This window comes from Bubalus bubalis, chromosome 19 (assembly GCF_019923935.1).
Source record: "Bubalus bubalis isolate 160015118507 breed Murrah chromosome 19, NDDB_SH_1, whole genome shotgun sequence".
NCBI lineage: Eukaryota > Metazoa > Chordata > Mammalia > Artiodactyla > Bovidae > Bubalus > Bubalus bubalis.
The window spans coordinates 36577403-36599223 of record NC_059175.1 but is presented as its reverse complement, the minus strand read 5'-3'; the positions used below and the strand labels follow the sequence as shown (position 1 = coordinate 36599223).

Genomic DNA, 21821 nt, shown 5'->3' with positions numbered 1-21821 from the left:
TTGTGTAGTCTTTTGAGAAAAATTAAACCAAGATATCTTAAGTGATTTCCATGCAAAATTAATGCTTCCCTTGATTTCTGCCAAATGCTGTGATGCATTTATGCAGCAGATGCCAGAAAGTTTAGAACTTGTATTTGGAAAGGATTCAAAATTTTAAGATAGAAAGCATTTGTGCCTGGGGCAGTGTAATGACCCCACCTGTGTCTTTTTCTTGTCTTCTGGGTGTTTTCATTTTGTGTCCAGAAAGGCCCATGCAGATCCTTCTTCTATTTTTAAATCTATTTTTATGAAACACAGTTTTAATTTTACAAGACCAGATCTCACTCCAAGTTTCAAAATATGTGTTCTTCAGCATAAAATGTTTTGACAGATACCTAATGGCCTAGCACTTTAACATCCATTTTTTCAGGCATAGATTCAGAGAATCAGAGCCATAAAACCATACTGTAATTAGTCACCATCAGATGCTATGTAAATTTATTTTTCATATATCTATATGCTAGGTTAGCTGCTTTTTTGTTCTGTTATTTTGATGACTAGCTCAAACTGTTAATAAACCACTGAAATAAATGGAACATACTTAGTTGTTGGGTTTATTAGCTTAAGGCTTTATTTATGGTCTAAGAGGAAGAGCAGAAACAAACCAGTATTTATTGAGTGCCTACTGTATTCCAAATACTGTCCCAGATAATGTTTACATCCCTAATCTCATTTAATCCTCACAACCCCTCATTGTTGGTATTATTATCCCAGTTTTAGAGATGAACTTTAAACAAGCCAGATAATGATACTTTATAGTATTTGTGTGGGGTCGTTCATATCATAGTTCTAAATGATCATCTGACTTTTGGAGATGTTCAGTTATTAAAAAAAGAGAAACTGTCATAATTTATCCCTAGTGTTGAAGAGTTTAGGGTAGAAAGAAAAGGCACACCAGATATTTCTCAACTTTTTGTACATATTAACTGTGGTAAACATACTGAGCAGAGATAGGTAAACAATATAGAATACATTCATGTGGAGGTGAAGGTATTATAATGCTCAGATAAAAATGGTATTGGAATAATTAGATATCCATGTGTTAAAAAAAGAGCCTTGACTTCATCCCACATGTAATAATAATTCAAATAGATCATAGACTAATTGTAAAACTTAAAACTGTAAAATTTCTAGGAGAAAACAGAACTTCTATGACCTTGGGTTAGGCAAAGATTTTTTAGATGTAATATTTAAAAATTGCTAAATAGGAGTTCATCAGAATTTAAAACACCTATATTTGAAAGACTTTTAAAATGAAAAAGCAAGCTTCAGACTTGAAAAATATTTGCCAAACATATGTCTGATAAAGAACTTATATCCGGAATATCTAAACACACACACACACACAGAAGTCGCTCAGTCGTGTCCGACTCTTTGCGACCCCATGGATTGTAGCTCACCAGGCTCCTTGTTCCATGGGATTTTCCAGGCATGAATACTGGAGTGGGTTGCCGTTTCCTTCTCCAGGGGATCTTCCCGGAATATCTAAAGAACTCTCAAAAAAGAAAGTAGTAGAAAATAAACAACTAAATAAGAGACACTTCACTGAAGAAGAGACATGGAAGGCAAATAGTACAAGGAAAGATCTTCAATATCATTAGTCATTTAGGGAATGTAAATTAAAGTCACAGTTCCAATGCATACCTGTTAGAATGGCTTAAAAAAAAAGCTGATACTACAATTGCTGTCAAGAATATGAAGTGATTGGAACTCTTATACTTGCTGATAGGAGTGCAGAATGGAACAACCACTTTGTAATCAGTTTTGGAGTTTCTTATAAAGTTAAGCATACATTTCCCATATGACCGTCAATTTCATTTTTAAGTATTTAGCCAAGAGAAATAATGACTTATTTTTACCAACACAAAAAAAGCCAGAAATCCACAAAGCAATATTTGTAGTGCTTTATTTATAATCATCTCAAGCTGGAAACAACCCACTATCCTGAATTTGGCAAGTGGATAAACAAAATGTGGTATATCCATATAGTGGAATGTTATTCAGCAACAAAAAGGAATGGACTACTGACATATACAGGCTTCCCTGGTGGCTCAATGGTAAAGTATCCACCTACCAACGCAGGAGACACGGGTTCGACACCTGGGTCAGGAAGATCCCCTGAAGAAGGAAATGGCAACCCACTCCACTATTCTTGCCCAGAGAATCCCTCAGACAGAGGAGTCTGGCCGGGTACAATCCATGGGGTCACAAAAGAGTTGGATACAACTTAGTGACTAAACAACAACAGCTGATACATACAACAACGACTTAGATACAACAACTTAGATTCTAAGTTAAAGAAGCAAGGCTCAAAAGGCTTCGTACGGTATGCATGTGTGCTAAGTGCATTCAGTCGTGTCCAGCTCTTTGAGACCCCGTGCACTGTAGCCCGCCAGGCTCCTCTGTCCATGGGATTCTCTGGTCAAGAATACTGGAGTGGGTTGCCATTTGCCCTCTTCCAGGGGATCTTCCTGACCGAAGGATCGAACCCGTGTCTCTTAAGTCTCCTGCATTGACAGGCAGGTTCTTTACCACTGTAGTACTGGAAAAGCTTAACTATCGGGAAACAAAAGCAGTTAATAGTTGCCAGTTGTTGAAGCTGGGGTTGTGAAGCATTTTCTATAAAGAGGCAACACAAGATAAGCTTTTGGAGTGGTAGAACTATTCATTTGTCAAAAGTCACAGTACTGCACATTTAAAAAGAAGAATTTCATTGTAAGTATGTTAGGCCCCAATAAACTTTACCTATCTTACTGCCTGTCTATCTACCCATCAGAAGTCTAGACATAGGCACTCCAGTGTTGATGTGGTGTCTCTAATGTCATCAAGGACCAGGGCCTTCTGTTTGTTGCTTTAAGATGCTGCTTGAGTCCAGAATCATATCCTCTATGGCAGAGGAAGTAGTAAGCAAGAAGAGGTGAAGAAGGGTCTGCAACCTTCCTTTAGAGACTTTTCCAGAATTCTTTAATACCCTTCCATTTATACCATGTTGGTCAAAGTATAATTGCCATATTTCATCACATGTATCTACAAGAGGCTGGAAATTGCAGACTTGGAGAAGAAAAGAGAATGGATGTTGGGTTATGTATCTAACAGTATCTGTCACACTGCTGATAGCTTCTAGCTGTTGCAGTGTTTTGTAACACTAAAGTTAAGTATCCTGGATCTTCCTCTGGGTTGCTTTATATCCTGAAGTTGCAGAGTGCCTTTCTATTGTTCCCTGTGTACTGTTCCCAAACTCTTATTTGAGCTTACATTTTGCTGATTGGTAGTTCCTAAAATTTAGTGGATGCAGTCTTATTTTAGGCACTGGGTTCAACAGCTCTGAAAACTAGGGTTTGGTAATGCTAAATAGTTAATTAAGTTCCCAAGAAACTCTTAGGGAGAAGACATGCATAGGTTATTTAAAAAAAAACAAAAACCTTTATTTGGAATAAATCCTAAATATTTGACAGCAAATGCTGGCTACTTGAAACCTATACAAATGTCAGTTACATTTCATTGTATATTGGTTATACCTCGATTAAAATTGATGCCTGAAATGCTTAGATAGGGAGTGAATTTCTTACATTAATTATTGAGGACCTGGTATGTATTATGTTCCTGTTGTGTTCAAGATATTTGATAGAACCTAGACATTTGTTTGGAGAAGGAAATGGCAACCCATTCCAGTATTCTTTCCTGGGAAATCCCATGGACAGAGGAGCCTGGTGGGCTGTAGTCCATGGGGTCACAAAGAATTGGCCAGGACTGGGCTTCCCTGGTGGCGCAGAGGTTAAAGCGTCTGCCTGCAATGAGGGAGACCTGGGTTCGATCCCTGGGTCGGGAAGATCCCCTGGAGAAGGAAATGGCAACCCACTCCAGTATTCTTGCCTGGAGGATCCCATGGACAGAGGAGCTTTGTGGGCTACAGTCCACGGGTCGCAAAGAGTCGGATACGACTGAGCGACTTCACTTCCACTTTAACAAGTAAGCAACAAAGAAAGACATAAAAAGATTTAAAACAAACAAAGAAAAAACAGAGCCTTTACTCTAAAGGAGCTCTTCTTGGATAAAAAATAGATGTCAATATGTGTAGTTGCAACTTATGTGATTGGTGTTATAATGTGGGAATTAGAATTAGAAGGCAGTGTGTGAATCTGGGTAGAATTAGTTTACATCTTTTTCAAAATTGTTGGGGATGTTCCAAGTTGTTTACATTTCCGTGTAAGTTTTAGAGTCAGCTTACTCAGTTTTAATTCCAAGGAGACTCTGCTGGAATTTTAATTGAGATTGTATTGAATTTAAAAATTAATTTGGGCACAAATGAAATCTGAACAGTGTTGACTCCATTAATACAGTGTATCTTCTTGTTTGTATTGATCTTCTTGTTTCTCTCAGAAATGTTTTATGGTTTTTAGTGTACAGATACTACACATTCTTGACAGATTCCATGTTTATTCTTGCTGTTATAAATATTATGTCATAATTTCAGTATCCAGTTGTTTGTTGCTAGTCAATAGAAATAAAATTGATTTATGATTATTTATCTTGTATCCTGTGACACTGTTAAACTCACTTATTAGTTCTAGTAGCAATTTTGTGGAGAAGGCAATGGCAACCCACTCCAGTACTCTTGCCTGAGAAATCCCATGGACAGAGAAGCCTGGTGGGCTGCAGTCCATGGGGTCGTGAAGAGTCAGACATGACTGAGCGACTTCACTTTCACTTTTCACTTTCCTACATTGGAGAAGGAAATGGCAACCCACTCTAGTGTTCTTGCCTGGAGAATCCCAGGGACAGGGGAGCCTGGTGGGCTGCCGTCTATGGGGTCACACAGAGTCAGACACGACTGATGTGACTTAGCAACAGCATTTTTGTAGATTCTTTGGATTATCTATATAGATGATCATGTGGTATCCTAATAAAGACATTTTTATTTCTTGTTTCCAGTCTGTAAGCCTTTAATTTCTTTTATCTACCTTATTGCACTGGCAGGCAACTCTAGGATAAAGAAATGGTGAGGGTTTGAGATCACTGCTTTATTCTCCAGCCTTTCCCCATTAAGTATATTAACCTGTGAAAGTGAAAGTAAAAGTGTTAGTTGTGCCATCCTGTCTGTCTCTTTGCAACTCCATGGACTGTAGCCCACCAGGCTCCTCTGTCCATGGAATTCTCCAGGCAAGCATACTGGAGTGGGTAGCTATTCCCTTCTCTAGGGGATCTTCCTAACCCAGGGATCAAACCCGGGTCTCCTGCATTGCAGGCAGATTATTTACCACCTGAACTACCAGGGAAGCATATTATCTGTAAGTTTTTCATAAATGTCCTCTCTCAGGTTGAGCAAGTTCCATTCTATTTTGAGATTACTGAGAGGTTCTTTTTTCTTTTGTTTTATCACAAGTGGATGTTGAATTTTTATGGCAAAACCACTATAATGTTGTAATTAGCCTCCAATTAAAATAAATAAATTTTAAAAAACAATAAAAAAAAAATAAAAAGGAAAAAAAGCTTATTTTACATCAGTTGGGATGATCTGATATCTTTTTCTTAGTCTTTTGATATGTGTATTATATGGTTTAATTTTCAGTCCTTTCCATCTTCCTTTTCATTCCTGGGTTAAATAACACTTAATCATGACATGGTATTAGTTTTGTACACTGCTATTTTGTTAAGGATTTTTGTGTCTGTGTTCACTAGGAATCTATAGTTTTCTTGTAGTGACTTTGGTTTTGGCATCAGGGCCATATAGAGTGAGTTGAGAAGTATTCCCTTTTCTGTTTTCTGGAAGAGTTTATATAGACTTGGCTTCCTTCTTCCCTCCTTCTCTCCCTCCCTCCCTCCCTCCCTTCCTCTTTGGCTCAATATCAGATTATTTTTTTTTTTTCAGTTTTGAGATATAATTGGTATGAAACATTGTGTAAGTCTGAGGAGTACAGCATGTTGATTTGACTTACATGCATCATGAAATGATTACTACAGTAATCAATTAGTGAATATTCATCATCTCATGTAGATGCAAAATTAAAGAAATAGAAAATACGTTTTTTCCTTGTGACGAGAACACTTAGAATTTACTCTCTTAACAACCACAGTTTTAATTGTATATATCGTCTTGTACACTGCCTCCCTAGAGCTTAGTTTATCTTACAGCTGAAAGTTTGTACCTTTTGACTGTCTTCATCCAGTTTCTCCACCCACTCCTCCCCACCCTTTGCCCCCTCTGGTAACCGTAAATCTGTTCTAGCTCTATTAGTTTGTTTATTTTTTAAGTATAATTTGCTACAACATTATATTAGTTCCTGCTACACAATGTAGTGATTTAATATTTCTATATATTTCAAAATGATCATCAGGATAAGTCTAGTTAACATCTGTCACCATACAATGATATTGTCTAATTATTGACTGTATTACCTAGACTGCACATTTCATACTCGTGATTCATTTATTTTGCAACTGGAAGTGTGTATCTTTGAAAATTCTTTTAGATTTATTTTATTGACGTATAGTTGATTTACAGTGTTAATTTCTGCTGTACAGCAACATGATTCAGTTTTACACATATATACATACTTACTCTTTTCCATTATAGTTTATCATAGGATATTGAATATAGTTCCCCGTCCTATACAGTAGACCTTGTTGTTTATCTATTCTCTGTATAGTAGTTTGCATCTGCTCATCCATCAACCACAAGTCTGTTGGCTGTGCCTGTGAGTCTGTTTCTGATTTGTAGGTAAGTTCATTTGTGTCATATTTTAGATTCTACATAAAATGATAGCATATGGTATATTTCTTTCTCTTTCTGACTTAGGAAGTTTGTATCTCTTAATCTCCCCCACCTGTTTGTCTCCTACCCCCACTTCCTCCCCTCCGGCAAACACCGGTTTCTTCTCTGTATTATGACTCTGTTTCTGTTTTGTTGCGTTTGTTTATTTGTTTTGTTTTTTAAGTTCCACATGTAAGTGAAATCATACAGTGTTTGTCTTTCTCTGTCTAACTTATTTCACTTAGTATAGTGTCCTCTAGGTCCATTCACGCTGTTGCAAATGGCAAGATTTCTTTTTTTTTTCACGGCTGAGTAATGTTCCCGTTGTATGTATGTATATGTGTGTGTGTGTGTGTGTATGTGTAATGTTCCACTGTATGTATGTTTGTGTATATATGTGTGAGTATGTGTGTAATGTTCCATTGTATGTATGTATGTATATGTGTGTTTACACATATTTTCTTCATCCATTCATCTGTTGATGGGCACTTGGGTTGTTTCCATATCTTGTCAATTGTAGATAATGCTGCAGTGAACATTGTTGTTGTTCAGTCACCCAGTTGTGTCCAATTCTTTGTGACCCATGGATTGCAGCACACGAGGCCTCCCTGTCCCTAACCATCTCCCGAAGTTTGCCCAAGTTCATGTCCATTGTATCGGTGATGCCATCCAGCCATCTCATCCTCTGACACCCTCTTCTCTTTCTGCCCTCAATCTTTCCCAGCACCAGGGACTTCGCAGTGAGTTGGCTGTTTGCATCAGATGAACAAAATACTGTAGCTTCAGCTTTAGCATCAGTCCTTCCAAGTAATATTCAGGGTTGATATGCCTTGAGAGTGACTGGTTTGATCTCTTTGCTGTCCAAGGAACTTTCAGGAGTCTTCTTCAGCACCAAAGTTGGAAGGCATCAGTTCTTTGGTGTTCTGCCTGCTTTACAGTTCAGCTCTCACAACCATACGTGACCAATGGGAACGTAAGAGTGCATATCTCTTTTCAAGTTAGCGTTTTCTTTTTCTTCAGATAAATACCCAGGAGTGGAATTGATGGATTCTATGGTAGTTCTGTTTTTAATGTTTTGAGGAATCTCCATACTGTTTTCCACAGTGGCTGCACCAGTTTACATTCCCGCCAACACCGCAAAAGGATTCCTTTTCCTCTACATCCTTGCCAACACTTGCTGTTATTATTTTTTTAATGTTCACTTATCTTTGGCTGTGCTGGGTCTTCATCTCACTGTTGTGTGGGCTTTCTCTAGTTGCAGCGAGCGGGGGCTATTCTCTAGTTGTGGTGTGCAGCTTCCTGTTGCAGTGGCTTTTTTTTTGTGGAACACAGGCCCTAGGGCTTGTGGGCTCCATAGTTGCTACTCCCAGACTGTAGCACACAGGCTCAGTAGTTGTGGCACACAGGCTTAGTAGTCCTGTGTCATGTGGGATCTTCCTGGATCAGGGATTGAACCTGCGTCTCCTGCACTGGCAGACAGCTTCTTTACCACTGAGCCACCAGGGAAGCCCTTGTTGTCTTTTTGATGATAGCCATTCTGATAGGTGTGAGGTAATATCTTATTGTGGTTTTGATTTGCATTTCCCTGATGATGAGCATCTCTTCATTTCTCTGTTGGACATCTATATTTCTTTGGAAAAATGTCTATTCATATCTTCTTCCCATTTTTTAATCAGGTTATTTGTTTTTTCAGAATTGAGTTGCATGAGTTCTTTGTGTATTTTGAATATTAATCCCTTATCAGATACATCTTTGCAAAAACTTTTTCCTATTCAGTAGATGGCCTTTTCTTTCTTAAGGTGTTAATTTCTTTCTTAAATGTTTGATAGAATTCAACAGTGAAGTCATTCTTAGTGCAAAGATTTTCAGCTTATGTACTTAGTTTTTTTAATCATATAGGAATATTCTAGATATTATTTCTTATTGAGTGAACCTTTGTGGTTTGTCTTTTAAGGAAATTTGTCCATTTGATCTAAATTATTGAATTTATTTATGTAAATTCATTCATAAAATTTCCCTATTATTCTTTGAATGTTGATAAGTTCTACAGTTATATCTTTTCTTTCATTCAAAATACTGGTGTTTGAGGTTGTCTCCAATTTCTGCTTTTTAATCATTCCACCTAGAAATTCTTTAATTTTATTGATCTTCTCAAATAACCAGCTTTTGGTTTCTCTACTGATTTGTGGTTTTCTGTTTTATTCATTTGTATTCTCATTTCCTCCCTTCTGCTAGTTTTAGTTTTAATATTCTCTCCTTTTATCTAGTTTGAATTTTAGGTCATTGATTTGAGGCACGTCTTTTTTTCTTTTCCTCTGTGCTCAGTCTTAGTCAAATACCATGAATTTCGATATATTGTATTTTCATGTTTTTTGAAGTCAGAGTATTATCTAATATTCCTTATGAAATTTTGACTCATGGATTATTTAGAATTGTATTTATTAATTTCTGAATGTTTTGGAAGAGATACATTTCCAGATACAGTTCTGTATTGATCATTTATTTAGTTTCATTTTTTGGACAATGTATATACTTTTATGATTTCTTTCATTTTAGTGTATTTAGATTTGTTTTAATGGCTCAGAATGTGGTCTGTCTTAGTGAATGTTCAGTGTGTAAAAGAATACACGTCCAGTTGTTGGGTGAAGTGTTATATAAATATTAATTAGCTCAACTTGTCTGGTAGAATTTCTGAGGTCTTCTGTGCTGCTGCTGCTAAGTTGCTTCAGTCGTGTCCGACTCTGTGCGACCCCGTGGACTGCAGCCCACCAGGCTTCTCCGTCCATGGGATTCTCCAGGCAAGAACACTGGAGTGGGTTGCCATTTCCTTCTCCAATACATGAAAGTGGAAAGTGAAAGTGAAGTCGCTCAGTCGTGTCTGACTCTTAGCGACCCCATGGACTGTAGCCTACCAGGCTCCTCCATCCATGGGATTTTCCGGGCAACAGTACTGGAGTGGGGTGCCATTGCCTTCTCCAGGTCTTCTGTAGTCTTACTGGTTTTTTCTTTTTGAGGTGGGGGGAGGTCTACTTGTTCTATTAGTCACTGAGAGGAGTGTTGAAGTGTACAGCTGTTAAGTATGGATTTGGTATTTCTTTTATTTCTATTAAGCTTGCTTTCACATTTTAAAGCTCTGTTATTAAGGAGATATGCATTTAGGATTCTTATATCTTCTTAATATTTCATATTCTTATATTTTCTTAATATTTTATATTTTATATCTTCTTGATCTTTTGACTCTTTCTCATAATGAAAATTTCCTCTTTGTCTCTAGTTTTATTCATTGTTTTCAAGTTCACTTTGACATTAATATACTCATTCTAGCTTTCTTTTGATTATGTTATAGCACATCTTTTTTCCATCCTTTTACTGTTAAATGACTAATGCTGCTGCTGCTAAGTTGCTTCAGTCGAGTCCGACTGCGCGACCCCATAGACGGCAGCCCACCAGGCTCCCCTGTCCCTGGGATTCTCCAGGCAAGAACACTGGAGTGGGTTGCCATTTCCTTCTCCAGTGCATGAAAGTGAAAAGTGAAAGTGAAGTCGCTCAGTCGGGTCCGACTCTTAGCGACCCCATGGACTGCAGCCTACCAGGCTCCTCCATCCATGGGATTTTCCAGGCAAGAGTACTGGAATGGGGTGCCATTGCCTTCTCCAACATGGTTAATAAGGCTTTATATTTAAAGATTTTTGTGTGTTTTTTATATATAAACACACATTTTTATATCTTTCTATATATAAAAATACAGACTCTGCTGAATTTTGATTTTATCTAATCCAATCTGACAGTCTTTTCCTTTTAATTAGAGTTTTTATGCCATTTCCAATTAATGTGATGGAATTTCCAGTTATTGATGAGGTTGGATTTAAACCCACCATGTTGTATTTGTTTTTATATTTATATTTATCCCACTGTTCTTTTAAATTATCTTTTACTGTTTTGGCCAGGGAAGTCCCACATCATTCTTTTTTACTGACCAGTTTTTTTCAGTATATTTTCTGGTGTGTGTTATATAACAGTATATTACCACATGTAATTTAGAAATTACCTATATATGTAGTGGGTATATATAATGTTCAGCAGTTCTGCTGATCAGAGTGTATAGTCAGTTGTTTGGAAACTACTGCTTTAGAGGGTCAGAACTAAGAACTCTGACATTTGAAGTCGAATTTGCACTTGGGCTTTGATTTCATGACAGCACAATTTGGATGGTTGACTTTATTGCAGTGGGAAAACTCATTTACATACTGCACATTTTATTTAAAAAATGTAAAAAACATTAATTAGATTTATATGCTTAAAAGGTCAAGCAGTCTTTGTGAACTCTTTTGTATTTTAAAATCCTTTCTTTTTTATAAATGAAAATCTCCCTTTTTTTCTTTTTTTAAGGACTGTGAGGACCTGGGAAGTTGAAAATCCAAAGAAGCAAAAAAGTGTGTTTAAACCGCGGACGATGCAGGGTAAAAAAGTAATTCCTACCACGTGCACATATAGTAGAGACGGAAGCCTCATAGCAGCTGCTTGTCAGAATGGAAGCATACAGATCTGGGACCGAAATTTGACAGTAAGTCAAGGATATTTAAGTCCTCTTTTCTGAGAAGAAAGCCACCTTAAAAAGACAAACATCATGTTAAAATATTATGAAGGTCAATTTCCTGAGTTTAGCCCTAATTTAAACTTCAGTGTTAGTTGATAAAACATTGGGCGTCTGCAGTAAACAGCATTTTAGCAAACATTCCAACTCAGTGTTTTCCAATGTGTATTAGATTTTGTTTTTAACATAAACTCAATCTTTTGGTATAAAATATAAAAAATATAGTATAGTTTATTTCATGACATTTCAATATACTTGGATTTGAAAGTGAAGAATTTGACAGTGATATAAAACCAAGACTAAGCAGAGAACTAGAAATACCCTTTAAAAGAGGTGAGAAAACCATGAAATAACCAGGGTGATCCATAAGTTGTTGAGCAGTTACTTCTGTAGTAATTTAAATAATAGTTTGACATTCCATGACATTCCATTTGAATAAGTTTCAGATTTTTTTTTCCGTTTTAAGTCATTATTAGAATAAAATAAATTTTGGAATTGAAAGGGATCATAGAATTCTATAGCCACAGAAAGAATGAATAAAATAATGAATAGTCTTTGGCTAATTCTGTGTATTACCAATAAGCTTTGAAAAGAGGTTTGTTGCATGTATAGATGGTAAAACAAGAATTTTTAACTGGAGTTATTCTAGATTACCAATGTTAAAATGAAAATCTACACTAATGTTACAGTAAAAGTTGATTATCTTATTTTAATAAAAGGTGCTGGTAAAATTATTAATTCAATAAATATTTATTGTCTGTGCTATATTCAGGCACTATTCTGAAGACTGGAACTACTGTAGATGATCCAAAATTCCTGCCTTCATAGAGTTTACATTCTTTTTATTTTTAACAATTATAAAAATAATATTCTTTCAAATAAAATTGCCCATCAAGCACTTTCATTTTGAAAGGGACCCCAAGAAACAGTTGTCTTTTCAGGCAGATGGAGTTAAAGTCAGTTTTTTGGGAATAGGTAAAAAGTAATGATAGAGAAAAAAGAATCCATGTTGATAATGCTGGAAATATCTTTGGCATTTTCTGTTTGTCAGATCTTTTTATTTCTGTTTTCATCTCCACTATAAACCCCATAAAGCTTCATAACAGCTCAGAGATTTTAAAAATCCTTTGAATTGTAAACTGAGTTTTAACTAAGCAATAAATTTTTTAGTAACTGGCTTTCATCGTCTCTGAGTGCTGTTGATTTAACATAGAAAATGTAAAAGTTTGCTTGACTAGTTTTAATAGTGATGTGTTTAGTGTGTGTGTATGTATATATGCATACATACACATATATGTGTGTATATACACATACACATGCTTTTCATGGGCTTCTCTGGTGGCTCAGACATTAAAGAATCTGCCTGCAATGTGGGAGACCTGGGTTCGATCCTGGGGTTGGGAAGATCCCCTGGAAGAGGGCATGGCAACCCGCTCCAGTATTCTTGCCTGGAGAATCTCCATGGACAGAGGAGCCTGGAGAGCAATAGTCCATAGGGTTGCAAAGAGTCAGACACAACTGAGCGACTAAGCACAGTACATGCCTTTTTTTTAGAAACCATAGTTTCTAAGTTGAATATAGTTTTTAAAGGTTAGCCTTGCATCTCTCTTAAAATAATTAGTATATCTCATGTTTCCTATTTTGTAGAAAAGAAAATCTTTTAAGCCATTGTTCTAATCAGAATCTTTTATTCTGTTTAGTTAAAATTTAATAATACATTGAATATAGAGCTTATTTTACCACATCATATTCATTACATTTCTTCATATTCGTAAATTTGCATGTGTATGTGTCACCTGAAGAAATATCAAATAAAGAGGGAAAAAAACTTGTTAGGAAACCCAGTTCGATTAAAAATAGATTTTAAAAATTCTTAATTATTACTTCAGCAATAATAAATCATGTAGAGGGAAACACTAAAGCTGAGATAAGAAAAGCTAATAACAGTAATTTTTCCCACACAGTAGCCAAAGAATTACGTGGCAAATAATGCTTCATACATATGTTTTGTGACAAGTAAAGCTATCATAATTGCTATATTTTATCATGGAATTCTCATTAGACCAACTTGAACTTCAGCAAATTAAATGAAATGTATCTCTTTTCTTAGAAGTAAAGTGTCTGTCAGTGATAAATTTCTGTATTCCCAAGGCCTACCTTTATTCTAGAAATTTGCTGGCTGCTAGTATAGCCACTAGCTACATTTGACTATTTCAATTTAAAAATAATTAAAAAAAGACAAAATTAAAATTTCAGTTCCTCAGCCATACTAGCCACTTATTGGACAGCACAGATGGAGAACATTCTCATCATTGCAGAAAGTTCTGTTGGACATTGTTGCTCAAGAGGAGTGTGTGTTTGCCCAGCATCGCTGTCAAGTCATTTGATGCTGGGTTGTTTTTAAATTGAGAGGAAGGCCACTTCAGAGGAGCTTCTCCTGGTCTGTGCTGCCTCCCCAGTTCCTCACTCTCCATTCACCAGCTTGCATGTGAGCAGCAGCAAGGAGGCCAGTGTTCAGTTGGCAGGAAGTGAGGGAGGTGCAGAGTATAGGGAGATGCTGTTGGAGAGGTAACAGCGTGCCGCCAGACTCAGGACCCCTGCAGATGCTGAACCTCCAGGCTCCACATTCTTCTCTTAGGTGTTCACATGACTTTCACCCTTCACCTTTTTCAGCACTTTGCTCAAATGCTGTCTTTTCAGCAAGGCCTTCCTTGACTCCACACTGTATACAATTGCAGCCTTCACCCCACCAGTGGCACTCTCTCTCCCTCTTATTTTCTTCCATAGTGCTGATCCTCACCTGACATACTTATACAGTATATAAATATATAAAACATACAGTACTTATACAGTATATAAATATACATACTTATAAAGTATATAAATATATATATTTTACTTGTTTATTAACATTGTCAGTTTATTTCTAAGAAGTCATTAAAAATAGTAGCATAAAGAACTATCTATGTTATATGAAAACATAGTAAGTTAGAGATATGAGAGGGAGAATGGGAGCTATTGAGGTCCACAAATACATAATTTTTGATGTATTTTTAATGATGTAGAAACACATAATCTGTATTAATATAGATGGATTTTAAAACGATGTTTCATGTCTCTCTCAAGTATAATTTCTGGCGTTTAAAATATTCCAGCTTGGATAGTCTTATGAGTACCCAGTGATGACTTCCATTCACATAAAAAAACCTGCTGAACTCTTGGAACATATTTTGCTGGAAGCAGTGTTAGTGTTCTTTAGTATCTATCAAGAATTGACAATATGCCAAATTCTTTACCAAAAGAACATGGTGTGCTTCCTTGTATTGCAACCATTATTTGTAGACTAAGATTGTAGCAGGAAAATGAGGACCCATTATATTCATGGAGTTTTGCCTTCCCTAGAACAGGTGATGGGAGGGAATAATATTTGAAGTTTGATTTGGCAATAGGGTACTACCAGAAACTTGACCCACTCTCCATCTGACTACCTCCTACTGCTCCTTTGGCCTGCAACCCCAGTCCGGATTCTGGGGCTGTCCCTTTTAGAAACATGACCACACACTACAACCCCTTACCAGGAAAGCCTCAAGCCTGTGAGACGCTGCAGAGACATTTCTCCAGCTTGGTGGTTGGTCAGTGCCCACATTCTCTCAGCCATGCTAGAGAAAGTTGGTTTGGTTCAGAGAAAGGTGGGGCAAGGACTAGTGATCACACCAAGAGATAAGCTTCTGAGCAAATAAGCCCCTGGTGAATAAGAGAACAGGTGTGAAGGAGAAAGAATATGAAAAATAAAGTCACCAGTAGTGGCTTGAGTCCAGTGTTCCACAAATCTTTAAATGTCTCCAGTCACCTCCAGGGCTTCCCAGGTGGCTCAGTGGGCAAAGACTATGCTGGCAGTGCAGGAGACGTGGGTTTGACACTCCAGTATTCTTGCTGGGAAAATCCCTTGGACAGAGGAGCGGGCAAGCTGCGGTCTGTGGGGTCACAGAGAGTTGGACACGACTGAAGTGATTGAGCATGCAAACATGCAGTCACCTTCAGGTGACCCAAGTCAAGATTAGGTTGACTTTTGGCCTTCTACACCTTCCCCTTTATTAATATATTATATATACATACACACACAGAGTAAAACATTTTGTTTTTATAATAGAGAATTTACAGTTTCCTTTTTTTTTTTTCATTTGGTAAAGAATCCGCCTGCAGTGCAGGAGACCTGGGTTCGATCCCTGGGTTGGGAAGATCCCCTGGAGAAGTGGATGGCTACTTACTCCAGTATTCTGGCCTGGAGAATTCCATGGACTGCAGTCCATGGGGTCGCAAAGAATTGGACACGATTGCGTGACTTTCACTTTCACTTTTAAAATTTGAGAGTATAACATGGACAACCTTGTAATAATAGATATGGTTCTAATTGGATTTTTCAAAATTTCTTTAGTAAAGGGAAGCATAATTTAAAAAAAATGAAATATATACTTTTCAAAAAATTGTTATTACTGTTATGATTAGTTGTATCTCTACTCTCATTAGCCTGTTCCTACCCATTATGCTTGTAAATTGGGCTTCCCTGGCTTATAAATTACCTGCAGTGTATCCTTCTGTAGTTTTCTCCATAGCTCTATTTCTGTTGGTTTGTCTAGCTAGATGTGGCTCTGTAAAAAATATAAAGAAAGTCTTGTTAAAAATTCAAATATAGATTTTTGTCTTTTCATTAGGCCTAATAGTTGGAGTTTAGAAAATATATATGGATAACTAGAAGTCTACTGTGTAGTTCTATAGCATATTTTGTAAATGACACCCGAGATATACAATTACTCTGCACATTACCTGGGACGTTCTGTCTATTAGTCCTGAGTTTCCTAAGCTCTCTATACCCTCCTTTTCCTTATTCATGAAATGAGGGCGTGATCCCCACCTTGTCCAGTTATTTTGAGGATTGTGTTAGGTATATATTTAAATCATCCAGAACAGGGCTTGCACATAGCAGGTTTTAATAACTGTTTGTCTTATTCTTTCTTTTTTAGCTCCTAGGGGATTTGCAGTTTTTGTAGAATGGTGTACTTAGATCTCAGGGTGCAGTTTAACAATGTCTGGGAAGTGTCATGAATTTGAGCATAGCAGATGCTTTGGTGGTTAAAAGTATGGTTTAGGAAGATAAGAATATAGATCCCTGCTAGAACCAGTCATTCAATGTATGGAAATAAAATCACCATCAATAAACAAAAACTTTATGTATCCACTGATTAGTGTGCTTTGGTAGTTATGAATTATAATTATTTTTAAAATAAACATTCAAGAGAAAGCATATGACTTACAACTTATTCCATAGTGTTTTTAACATGCATATTTTTTCAAAGCTCACTTTTCAAAAAATGTGTCATTGATTCAAAACACAAACCATCAATACTGGGAAATTACCTGCAAGCCCTAAAGTTAAGCTGTAATTTGTCAATTATTTTAATGGAAGCTTTAAAGTTTTACTTATAATGCTCTTGTAAAATGTCACATATTTGGGGGAGCAGTATTAATAAAAATGAGAATATGCTAGTTTTGAAAAAGTTAGGTTAAAATTATCCTTATTTTTTGAAGGCAGGAGAATGATTGAATTTAAGACTTCTAGTTAAATATGGTAAGTAAAACAGATTCATTCAGTTCTGTTTCTTCCTAAAACCCCATTAAAATGACAGAAAAGGCATTTTTAAAGCATAAACCCATACAATCAACGAGAATTAGAGATGACAGCCAAAAAGAGAAGTCAAGACACTTTTGGAAACTAGAAACCAAATGTGTGAGTGGTCACTGACTTGGCCAACTGGAGAAAGCTGAAACCTTAGCTGGGCTGGGGAAAGCCTATAAAAGATGAACTGACTTATCCTGCAGTTCTCTTCCTACCCTAGACTGAAGAGTTACTTTTAGGGTGGTCTGTCAGAGAGACTTCATACTCCAAGCAAAGCTGAGATAAGGTGAAAATCTTCATAGAAGGCTGTGTTTCATCTCCTCCTCTGTTGTTATTGCCATTGTTATTATTATAGCATTTACTGAATACTTACTTTGAGTTAGGTAATATTTTAAGTACTTTACATGTTTTACTTCATTTAATCCTTACAAAAATCCTTACAAAAGTACTATTACTATCATTATTTTACTATGAGGAAACCAATACAAAAAGAAAGTTGTGCTGCCTAGCCAAAATTGCAGCTTGTAAGTGGCAGAACTAGGATCCAGTGCTAGGCAGTCTGGAGCAAGTGCTTATACCAAAGGTCAGCAAACTGTGGCCCATGTGCCACATCTATTTTTGTATGACCTGCAAGCTAAGAAAGATTTTTTTTTTTAATGGTTGTGTTGTTTTTCTGTGGTTATTGTAACAAATTTACCAAAAACTTAGTGGCTTAAAATAGCACAGACTTCTTATACTTATGTCAGTTAGAAGTCTCATTGATGAGTTAGTTCTAATGATGTAGATGAACCTAGAGCCTATTATACAGAATGAAGTAAGTCAGAAAGAGAAAGACATATACTGTATATTGACATATATATATGGAATCGAGAAAGATGGTCCCGATGATCCTATTTGCAGGGCAGCAAAGGAGATGCAGACATAAAGGACAGACTTTTGGACACAGTGGAGGAAGGAGAGGGTGGGATGATTTGAGAGAGTAGCATTGAAACATTATACATTACCATATGTAAAATAGATAGCCAGTGAGTATTTGGTGTGTGACTCAGGAAACCAAAAGCTGATGCTCTGTGACAACCTAGAGGGGTGGAAGGTGATAGGAAGGTTTAAGAAGGAGGGGATATATGTATACCTGTGGCTGATTCATGTTGATATATGGCAGAAGCCATCACAATATTGTAAAGAAATTATCCTCCAATTAAACATAAAATGAAATTTTTAAAAAAGTTATATTAAAAAAAAGTTTCATTGAACTCAAAATCAGGGTGTTGGCAGGACTGTGTTCTCTTATGGCTGCTTTAGGGGAGAATCCATTTCCTTGCCCTTTCCAGCTTCTAGAAGCTACCCATGTTCCTTGGTTCATGGCTGCCTTCCTCCATCTTCAAGGTCAACAATAGTGAGTTTGAGTCTTTTTCACATCACAAAACCATGACCTTCTCTTTCGCTTCCCTCTTCCACTTTTAAAAACTCTTGTGCTTACATTATATCTACTTGAATAATTGCCATGTTTTAAGATCAGTTGATTATCAACATTAATTCAGTTTGAAATCTTGATTCCCCTTTGCCTGGTATGATAACATATTCACAGGTTCCAGGGATTAGGGGGTGGAAATCTTTGTGGGGGACATTGCTCTGCCTGCCACATGGTTTATAAGAAAAACAAAATAAAAATATTTCATGACGCATGAAAATTATGTGAAATTTAAATTTCAGTGTCCATGAATAAAGCTTAATTAGAACATCCTTGCTCATTCATTTTTATATTATCTGTGGCTGCTTTTACACTATAATAGCAGAGTTGAGTAGTTATAGCAGACTACATGCTCCTCAAAGCCTAAAATATTTACTGTCTGGTCCTTTATTGAAGAAGATTTTGACCCCTACAGTGTTTCTAGTCAGGTTTTTAGTATCTTACTCATATTTTAATGAATAGACAAGGATCACCAGATATTTTAAGAAATCAACTAACAAGAAATGCAGACACTAAAGCAATCTCAGAGGGGCGAGAGACAAGGTAGGAAACAGAAGATTAATTCGATAAAAAGTTCCTATATTTAATATTCTCATAGAGAAGAGAGAATATTACAGCCTTGAAACTTAAAGGATAATATTGCAAAAAGCCTTTGTACACTTGGAATTCAAGGAAAAACTCGTAGAAAACAGGGTAAAGCCATGGTAGTACTGAAGTGAAGTGAAGTGGCTCAGTCGTGTCTGACTCTTTGTGACCCCACGGACTTTAACCTACCAGGCTCCTCCATCCATGGGATTTTCCAGGCAAGAATACTGGAGTGGGTTGCCATTTCCTTCTCCAGATAGTATTGAAAGATATAGTCAAAGAAATCTAGAAATGAGTGTAAAATAGAGATAAAGAAAAGATAGACTTAAGGGTCAGTTCAAGGCTCAATATTTGACCAGAAAGTTTTAGAAAGAGAAAATATAGAGGAGAGAGGATGGATGCAATTAGGTAAGAAATAATAATTACTGGCCTTCTCCTACCCTGCCCCCTGTGCCCTCCGCCAAAGTTTCAGAACTGAAAGTAATTTTTTTTTTCTGGGTAAGAATTGTTCATCAAGTGCTCACCACAGTGAATGAAGACTCTCATCAAACCAGGCATCATGAAATTTCAGGACACGAGGTTAATAGAGAAGATCCTAAAAATTCACAGAGTTAGAAATAGGAAACATGTAAGAGAAGAATATTGGGGCCGGATTATTTAGGATGTTGATAAGACAGTTGATCAACATGTGTGAGATCCTGGCCTCTTAGCTCAGTAGGGAAGGAAATGAAGAGCTCAAGGGGCTGATACGTGGAGGGAAGATTGAGAGGTCACATCATTCATTCCACAAAAGTTATCCACTCCTCCTCTGGCCCAACTACTAGTCTAGGTTCTAGGGGTACCACAGTGAACAAAACAGACATTCCATCCAGTTTGTTTTCAAAGGCTCCAAAGAAGCTGGAAAATTGGTATTTTGAAGATATATCAGAAAACATTGTACACTCTCTTTTTAAAGATTTTTTTTTTTAAACGACTATCTAAGCACCAAATTCAGCTGTCTTTTTCACAGTCTTTGTTGTCCTTATTGACAGTATCACTCTTTGAAACAAACTTTTCTCCTGCTGACTTCCCTCTTGCTCAGGTGACAAGGCAACCTTGACACATGTGACAGTCACCACCTTCTGGTTCTTATTATCCTCAGCGTCCTTCATGGGCTGTGTTTCCCAAAAAGGACATCATCTTTCCTAGTCTCCTGTCAGGCAGATGAACCGTTTTAAGTTCGGTTGTCATTACTTGCTGTGACTCCAGTTCCATCCTGTACATTCTTCTGTACTCTGAAGGCACGCACCTTCCCTCGTCTGTGAGACAATCCCACAAAGAATTAAGCTCAAAATACCCTGAACACTACTCCTCTTCTCCTTTAGAAGTCACCCTTCCTTTTGACTTTGCTATTTTTCTTAATTTGTATTTCCATTTAGAACTTCAAAATATTCTGTCTCCTATATATTCTATGTTTTAGTGTACCTCACATCTGCCCTCCTCCCCCATTTCTTCTCCTTTGCCTTCACTCTACTTCAGACTTTCATCACCTCTCACCTGCATTGCTGGATATCCTTTCCCTTCTCTGTCCATCCTCTCTGGTTTGCTTAGCCCCAGTTTAAATCACGTTCAATATAATAATCACTCCTTTGCTGCTTGCTGCATAGTGAATATAGTTCATGTATCTGCAGACTGACACCTTCAGTCTTTCCATTTGTCTTTATCCTGCCTTAGAGTAACTCCTGCACCTCTCTCCATAAATAGTAAAACTTCTTTTTAAAATCAGATTAGATTCCCTCCTGATCATCCTTTACCTTCCTGCTTTGGTGCCTTACTATAAACTGACCGCTCTGCCCTGTCTGTCGCTCCTGGCGGCTCCCCACGACTGGAGGAGATCTCACCCAGTGAAGAAGGTAGATCAGTTGCCATTCTCTCTGTGGTGCTGTTGCATAGTCATGCTGTTGTATTTGTGGACTAGAAGATTATTTATCCTAGGAATGTAAATCCTAAAGACATTCAAATAACAGAATTAGGTAAAAGGTTTTTTTTTTTTTTTTAATTAAGCTTCCACTTAAAAAAAAATCTCATCTTTTTAATAAGCAAAGAGTGCTTTGGCATAGTTTAACCCATGGTGATGGTGAGTTTCCCTATGCTGCAGAAATGTCCAGTTATTAACCTAATATCACCTCAAGCTATTGAATAGGAAAGGGGTGATTCAAGTAGTGAAATAAAGCAGGAGTCTGGTGTTTACCTACCTCTTCAATGGCATCTTCTACCATTGTCCTTCATGCTCAGTAAACTCCAAGCTAGCTGGCCTCTTTCGGCTCTTCAAGTATTGTTAGGCCTTGTTCACCTTGTAGCCTTTGTGCTTGTTGTCTTTGCTGCCTCTGCCATGGTTATAGCTCTGGGTGGGGTTGCTAACCTCTCATTCTGGTCTCTGGTGAAATGTCGTCTCAAAGAACCATAAAACCCTGCAGTAGTTGAGAATATAGATTAAGAAGGCTGGTTCTAAAGCCAGTCTAGACCACTGACTAAAGTAGTAACCCTGGCTTTCTTCTGTACCTGTTTCTCTGCCCAATTGCCTTGTTTTATTGTCTTTATAGCACTTAACACTGTGTAATTACCTTGTTTTATTTTTCATGTGCCTGCTCATTCACTTTTTTTCCTCTTAAGCTTCATAAGGTCAGGGACTTTTTGTCTTATTTGCTGTTTCCCAGTTAATACTGTG

The 21821-nt window shown here is 37.1% G+C and overlaps 1 protein-coding gene across 1 annotated transcript in view; it reads left to right on the top strand.

Moving 5' to 3' along the window:
* Positions 1 to 21821, top strand: part of WDR70 (WD repeat domain 70) — a 277449-nt gene that overhangs the window by 166075 nt on the left and 89553 nt on the right. The window contains exon 10 of the mRNA XM_025270591.3: positions 11180 to 11354. Coding sequence (XP_025126376.1) covers positions 11180 to 11354 — 175 coding nt within the window. The remainder of the gene's footprint in view (positions 1 to 11179; positions 11355 to 21821) is intronic.